Source organism: Propithecus coquereli, unplaced genomic scaffold (genome assembly GCF_000956105.1).
Source record: "Propithecus coquereli isolate 6110/MARCELLA unplaced genomic scaffold, Pcoq_1.0 Scaffold114, whole genome shotgun sequence".
In the NCBI taxonomy this organism is placed as follows: domain Eukaryota; kingdom Metazoa; phylum Chordata; class Mammalia; order Primates; family Indriidae; genus Propithecus; species Propithecus coquereli.
Genome location: NW_012135414.1, coordinates 4,667,372 through 4,675,242, shown reverse-complemented (window position 1 = coordinate 4,675,242; position 7,871 = coordinate 4,667,372). Strand labels below are relative to the sequence as shown.

The 7,871-nt window shown below is 40.4% G+C and overlaps 1 protein-coding gene across 1 annotated transcript in view; it reads right to left on the bottom strand.

Moving 5' to 3' along the window:
• NDUFB6 (NADH dehydrogenase (ubiquinone) 1 beta subcomplex, 6, 17kDa) overlaps positions 1-5,560 on the bottom strand; it is a 17,712-nt gene extending 12,152 nt beyond the window's left edge. The window contains exons 1-2 of the mRNA XM_012657164.1: positions 5,264-5,560; positions 3,030-3,122 (exon numbers count right to left, since the gene is read on the bottom strand). Coding sequence (XP_012512618.1) covers positions 3,030-3,122; positions 5,264-5,443 — 273 coding nt within the window. The 5' untranslated portion in view covers positions 5,444-5,560. The remainder of the gene's footprint in view (positions 1-3,029; positions 3,123-5,263) is intronic.
• Between the last annotated feature and the right edge of the window lie 2,311 nt (positions 5,561-7,871).

Genomic DNA, 7,871 nt, shown 5'->3' with positions numbered 1-7,871 from the left:
ACAGTGAGACTCTGTCTCAAAAAAAAAAAAAAACCTAGAAGTGATTAAGCTTAGTGAGAAAGGCACGATGAAACCAAGATAGGCAGAAAGCTAGACCTCTTGAACCAAATGGCCAATTGTGAATGCAAAGGAAATGTTCTTGAAGGAAATCAAAAGTGCTACGCCAGTGAACATAAGAATGATAAAATAACAAAACAGTCTTATTGCTAATATAAAGAAAGTCTGCATATAAGATCAAACAAGCCTCAATATTCCCTTAAGCCAAAGCCTAATCCACAGCAAGGCCCTAACTCTCTTCAATTCTATGAAGGTTGACACAGGTTAGGAAGCTGCAGAAGAAAAGTTGGAAGTGATAAGGGTGGGTGGCCTGTGCCTGTAGTCCCAGCTACTTGGAAGGCTGAGGCAGGAGGATGTCTTGCATCCAGGAGTTCGAGGCTGTAGTACCCTATGATGGCACCTGTGAAATACCCACTGTACTCCAGCCTGGGCAACACAGTGAAACCTCATCTCTAAAAATAAATAAATTTTTATTTAGATTTTAAAATAAAGAAAAGTTGGAAGCTAGAAGAAGATGGTTTATGAGAAAAAGAGGAAAGAAACCAACTCCCTAACATAAAAGTACAAGGTGAACCAGCAAGTTATCCAAAAGCTATAGCTAAGGTCACTGATGAAGGTGGCTACACTAAACAATAGATTTTCAACGTAGGCAAAACAGATTTCTCGTGGAAAAAGATGCCATCTAGGACTTTCAGGCTAGAGAGAAGTCAATGTCTGGCTTCAAAGCTTTGAATGTCAGGCTGACTCTCTTATTAGGGGCTAATGCAGATGGTGACTTTAAGTTGAAGCCAATGTTCATTTGCCATTTTGAAAATCCTAGGGCCCTTAAGAATTACGCTAAATCTACCTTGCCTGTGTTCTACGAATGGAACAAAAAAGCCTGGATCACAGCACATTTGTTTACAGCATGGTTTACTAAATATTTTAAGCCCTCTGTTGAGACTTACTCCTCAGAAAAAAGATTTCTTTCAAAATATTACTGCTCATTGACAATGCACCTGGTCCCCCAACAGCTCTGATGGAGATGTACAAGGAGATTAATGTTGTTTACATGCCTACTAACACAACATCCATTCTGCAGCCCATAGATCAAGGAGTAATTTCAACTTTTACACCTTATTCATCAAGAAATACATTTCATAAGACTATAGCTGCCATAGGTAGTGATTCCTCTGATGGATCTGGGCAAAGTAAACTGAAAATCTGTAAATTATTTACCACTCTAGGTACCATTGAGAACATTTGTGATACACAGGATGAGGTCAAAATATCAACACAAACAGGAGTTTGGAAGTTGATTTTAACCCTCATGGATAAATTTGAGAGGTTCAAGACTTCAGTGGAGGAAGGAACTGCAGATAGGGTAGAAACAGCAAGAGAACTAGAATTAGAAATGGAGCTTGAAGATGTGACTGAATTGCTACAATCTCATGATAAAGTGTGAAAAGATGAGAAGTTGCTTTTTAGGGAAGAGCAGAGAAAGTGGTTTCTTGAGATGGAATCTCCTCCTGGTGAAGATGCTGTGAAGACTGTTGAAATGACAACAAAAGATTTAGGCTATTACATAAGCACAGCTGATAAAGCAGTGGTATGGTTTGAGAGGACTGACTTCAATTTTGAAAGAAGTTCTACTGTGGGTAAAATGCTACCAAACAGCATTGCATGTTACAGAGAAATACTTCATGTAAGGAAGAGTCCTTGAATGTGGCAAACTTCACTGTTGTCTATTTTAAGAAACTGCCACAATCACGCCAACCTCTTCAGCAACCACCGCCCTAATCAGTCAGCATTAACACTGAGGCAAGATCTTCCACAAGCAAAAAGATTACAACTTGCTAAAGGCTCAGATAATCATTAGTATTTCTAAGCAATAAATTATTTTTTAATTAAGGTATGTACTTTATATTTTTATACATAATGCTATTGCACACTTAATAGACTATAGCATAGTGTAAACATAACTTTTATATGCACTGGGAAACCAAAAAATTCATGTGACCCACTTTACTGCAGTGGTCTGGAACTGAACTTGCAATATCTCTGAGGTATGCCTGTATTTGATCAAGCTCTCTATATGTAACCAATCTCTTGTCACCACAACCATACCCCCATAAGAACACCCTCCTCATCTCATTCAGGCTCTAAGTTACCACCTGCATCATTGCCCCATATCACCCTTCCCCCAAATATCCTTCTCCCTCTGCTTGGGTTCCAATATCCTATACCAAGTTGCTGCCACTGCTACTCCCCAAACAAGTGTGCTCACCTTCCTTCCCTGCAACTCACTCAGGATCTAACACCCCTTACTTGGCATAAGAATGCCTTCCTCACTCTTTCATGTCCCAATATTCCATGCTGCCAGCCACCATTGCTCCCCCTGCCACACCACTGCCCAAAATGCATGCCCTCCTCACCCTGCCTGGAATCCAATGCCCTGCACCAAACTGTGCTATCCTCTAGCCTTTAAAAATTACAACTGGCTCAGTTCAATTAGCCCATGCAAGAGCTTTCAGAGTAAAAAGTTCCAGCTTTTCAATATCTTGGACACTAAAGACAGCTGTGAAAAATCAGATAAAATGAAGTAAACAGGAATGGGATAATGACAACAATAACCTTTGTCTATTTCAAACTTTATCTTATACCAAATTTATGCTTAAAAAAAGGAGCAAAAATTCTTTTCTCCCTTCCTACTCAGGACCCCAAGTTTATACTAGTATTATTAGGTCAGCTACATTCTATCATTTCTATGAGGAAATGCATTTTAAGTTGTAAACTAATATAAAGACAATTTTTTTGAAAAACCATACTTATTTAACTTTTATTAAACCTTTTACCTAAAAGGATTCAAAGTACTGCAAAATCAGTTTATAAGTGGCAGATTATTTCCATAAGTAAGAAGAAAATAAAGAAAACCCACACAGAAAATAATTTTGGACAATATTAAAAAGAAATTCTGAAAAGCACATACTTACAGTCACATGATACTTGAGATAATAATGAATAATCCAGGCTGGTATAAGTACATGAGTAAAAGCAAAGAGACTATGTCGATATACCTTATAGACCTGGGGAAATAAACACATACACAAAATAAATATATCCCTTTTTTTATGTTTGTGGCAGGAAAAAAGTATCAATGACATAACAATGTCATGATTATTTTACATATAAATGGTACATACTTCCTTACAATCTGTAGCAAACCTCATCCACTCAAATATTTTTACTAAATGTACTACCTGCTAGAAGATAGCTACAGAGTCCAGACCAAATCACGCTTAAGATGAGTAGCATTCTGTAAGAGCACAGTATGGCATTTATAGATGTAATACTTTTTTAAAAAGACTTCTAAAAATATCCTTATTATAACTTTGTTAAAGATAAAACATAGCAAAAATAATGAAAGAATAATTTTAATGGATTTAACCACAGTAATCAAACCTACAGAATTTTTCTGGTAAAGTCATCTCCCTAATTTATCAATTTCAGACACCCACAATCAACACCACTTGCATCATTCAGGCAGACAAGCTTGAGCACACCAGTGCTGGAAAAAGAATGTTTTACATACTGAGATAGGGTGTTCTAAGCTCACTCTGTGATACCTTCTGACACATTATTTTAAAAGAGAAATGAACTAATGGAAATTTCCTATGGCAGCCAATTTAATTGAAATATCCCTACCCTTTTAGGAAAAGACAATATAGAGTTTAAGTATTGTAACAGACATTATAGAAGAAAACATTTACTCAAAGTAAGGTAAGATTAATTTCAACAAATGATTATTTACTTCCTAGATCACTGGACAATGAGTGGGATGTCAACTTTCAACCAGTGACTGCTAAAACCAACAGATAACATCAAGGATACAAAAGGTGAGAGGATTAAATGAAAGAGTTGACTTTTAGGCTGGGGGCGGTGGCTCACGCCTGGAATCCTAGCACTCTGGGAGGCCGAGGCAGGAGGATCACTTGAGCTCGGGAGTTCAAGACCAGCCTGAGCAAGAGCAAGACCCATCTCTACTGAAAACAGAAAAAACTAGCCTGGCGTGGTGGTGTGGGCCTGTAGTCCCAGCTAACAGGGAGGCTGAGGCAAGAAGATCGCTTGAGCCCAGGAGTTTGAGGTTGCTGTGAGCTAGGCTGACGCCCCAGCACTCTAGCCCAGGCAACAAAGTGAGACTCTGTCTCAAAAAAAAAAAAAAAAAAAAAGTTGAAGTTTACCACCATAAATATTTTACATCACCTTCTCAGAAAAATGTGCATCAATTCTGTTGCAGTAGACTTTGCTGGATAGTAAGAAAGTATATACATGTGGATTTCTACATGAACTCCTTCAAATCCTAGCCTTGTGACCACAAGTGAATCGCTGCATTTTTGTAGAACACATTTAAAATGAGGATTAGGAATAGTTTCTAGTTTACAGGAGTAAAGAAATGAAGTAAGTAAGACATGTAAAAACCCTTAGCAGAGCGCCAGGCACATAGCAAGCACCCAAGTGTTACCTATCAGTATTATTACTATTATTAGCCAGTGTTGTAGGTAACTTAAAGCAACTCTGAGATGTAGAGTTCATCATCCATAATTGGTGTGATTTAATTAGCATACCTCAAGAAAATACCCACAGATCCTGCAAATAAAGATCCTTGAATGAGTGATTTTCTTCACAATCTGGGAATGTCACTTTTTAATGAAACATTGTGTTAAAAGTACATAGTGGTGGTTTAGAAAGGTACCTCTTGAATATGACTCGCTATCCATTACCAGCAGCACCCTGTCTCTAATGATGATCACAAGGAGCTATATCACCAGTTAGGGGCAGTGTTACTTGGTCTCTAGAACCTCAATCTTAAAAGTTAGGTAAGTACCCTCGAATATTAAAATCACAGAATTTTAACTCTGGTGAGTCCTCGGCTATTATTCTGAGGAAAGATTTCTACAGTCGAAAGAGAACCAAACTTGCAGCTGCCTGTAAAACCTAAGATTTGCCTCCTTCTCACTACATTTGACAGCAAAAAGGCATGATTCTCCCAAAGCCATACATGTTTCTGAACTCGACTCCAAGCCCCAGGACACTTGCGACAGGACAATGTCCCCGGGCACAGAGCCGTGTCAGTCCCTGGTGTGGCTCCAATGAGCGGACGTCCAGCGGCCGGGCCGGCGGCCGCGGTGGGGTCAGTGTGTGGGGACGCGGAAGGTCCGTCACTCACCATGTTCCTCCAGGGGCTTCCATTCTGCAAAAACTTATTCCAGAATGCCTCCATAGGCCACATCCTCCGTGGGGGCAGCACTGGCTCCCGAGGGCTCAGCTCCTGGTCCTTCAGCCATCGCCTTCTCAGCTCTCGCAGCTGCTGCAGCCGCAGTTTCTCATCCGGCGTGTACCCCGTCATGTCGCCGCTGGTACCAAGGCAAAAGGACACGGCGAGCCCACGAACTAGGATCTTACCACTTAATGCGCGCTCTCGCTCCGAAAAGCGACCTTGCGAGGACGCCTGGGAGCGGCGCACGGTTATGGCGTCACACCCTGGTCCTGCCTCTGCGGCCGCCCAAATTCCTCTCGAGGAAAGCAGAGTCCGGGCATGCGCAACACCCTCCGCCCAGCCCCTCCACCCACCCCGCTCTGTGGGCCCAGGTTAAGAGCCGGTGGGAGTGCGGAGGGCTCTTAGTTAAGGGGTGAGGGGAGAAAATGACATATAAGAAGAAAGCATGCCAGTTCAGAGAGCTGGAGGTTTTGAAAAGGAAGAACTTGTTTTCTGGGAGCAGGAAGAATGAACTCATGTATTTCAGTGACTGTGATGTCCAGATGCAAAATTCTTTGCTTGCCTCTCCCACCCAGGAATTTCTCTTCCCATGACCTAGAGAGAGCCTGTGAAGATAGTTAAATCCAATTTCAAATCCCAGCTGTGCTCGCAACTGGTAAAATGATCTTGAGCAGCTGTCTCAATCTGTCCATCTCTACAGAGGAAGTAAAAAGCGTAGCTTAATATCTGCCATAATTACATAGATGCATTCGGTCTTTCACCCAGCAACCCCGTTTCTAGGACTCTATCCCAAAGATACGTGGTAAAAATATGAAAGGGCGTGCATGACTGTTCACTGCAGAATTATTCATAATAGCAAAATACTGGGAATTACCCCCAATTCCTCAATAAAGGACTGGTTGAATAAGTTATAGTACAGCTGTAAAAAAGACAAAATTACAACAAATTTAGTTTAAAGATCTTAACTGGCTTTTATTTGTGATTCTAGAATTGAGCAACCACCTCATTCCATAAAGTAGAATGAGTGTTCTGATGAGCTGAGCAGAGGAGATTGGCTTTATAGACAGAAAAGGCCGAAGAAAGCAGAAACGGAACAAAAAGCAGATGGATCGCTTTAAAGTTACTTTCCTTACTGGGTTAAAGCAGAAGGGACTTCCTCATTTCGCTGGCTCAGGTTGACTAGAATCTCCTACTTTTTGGAAATTGGCCCATTTCAAAGTTCAATTTGATTATTTATGTGGCACTTAGAACAAGTGACTCTGTCGTGGTTTGGTCTGCTCTTCTGCCGCCTAGTGCATGAGGCTAGTCCAAAACAATGGCCTCCCTTAAATTTTATTTCACACAACAAAGCAATGGAATGCTAACGCAGTGGTGAAAGTAATAAGGAAGAACTCTATATGCAACTGTGGAGTGATCTCCAGAATATATTAAGTGAAAAAAATTAATGGAGAGAAGCTTATATAGTATGCTATCTTTTATTCAAAAGGGGAGGGTAGTGGTAATATTAAATATATATACATATTTGCTCAAATTTAAAAATAATGAAAATAAGGCTAAGCGTGGTGGCTCACGCCTGTAATCCTAGCACTCTGGGAGGCCGAGGCAGGAGGATCGCTTGAGGTCAGGAGTTCCAGACCAGCCTGAGCAAGAGTGAGATCCTGTCTCTACTAAAAAAAGAAAAATTAGCCAGGCATGGTGGCATGGGCCCCTAGTTCCAGCTACTAAGGAGGCTGAGGCAGGAGAATCACTTGATCCCAGGAGTTTGAGGTTGCTGTGAGCTAGGCTGGTGCCACAGCACTCTAACCCAGGTGACAGACCAAGACTCCATCTCAAAAAAGAAAAAGAAAAAGAAAAGAAAATGAAACAATTAAAAAAAAAAAAAGTTTACCTATAGGGCAGGAAAGGAATAGGATAGAGGAGACAGGGATACAAGTTAGACATCTCTGAAAATGCCTTATTTCATAAATTTGACTTGAGAACCAAGTTCTATTTCATATTGTTAAATTAAACTAAATTTGGCTTGAGGACGCCTCTGTACTTTTTAGTCTTTATATAATGAACTGCAACCCAATTTAGTATGCGAACTAACTGAAAGCCTAATTTAGGAGTATACCTTTGTAACAAAGAGCTGAATCTCAGCCAATCGTAATAGCCAGGCTTCAGTTAATCACAGGCAGCCAAGTAATCAGACCATGTTCAAATAAGGAAAATGCCAAGCTGTAGCCGATCAGCTGTTTCTGTACCTCTGTTTTCTGTCCATAAATGCTGCCTGCCACTTTGTAGAACAAAGCTCTCTGAACCCTCCCTGTATCTGAGGGTTACCTGATTATCGAATTGTTCTTTGCTCAATTAAACTCTGCTAAATTTGTCTAAAGTTTTTATTTTAACAATATCATAACACAAAATTAAATTTACAAAAAGGCAGTCCCCAAAAATCAAGTAAAAATATGTAGATCTAACTGATCTCTTTGGTGGCATAATCTCAAAAGTACATACCATGCCAAATAAAATGGCCCTGGGAACAACCTTGGGGTTAAGGGTGCCAACCCCCCACCTC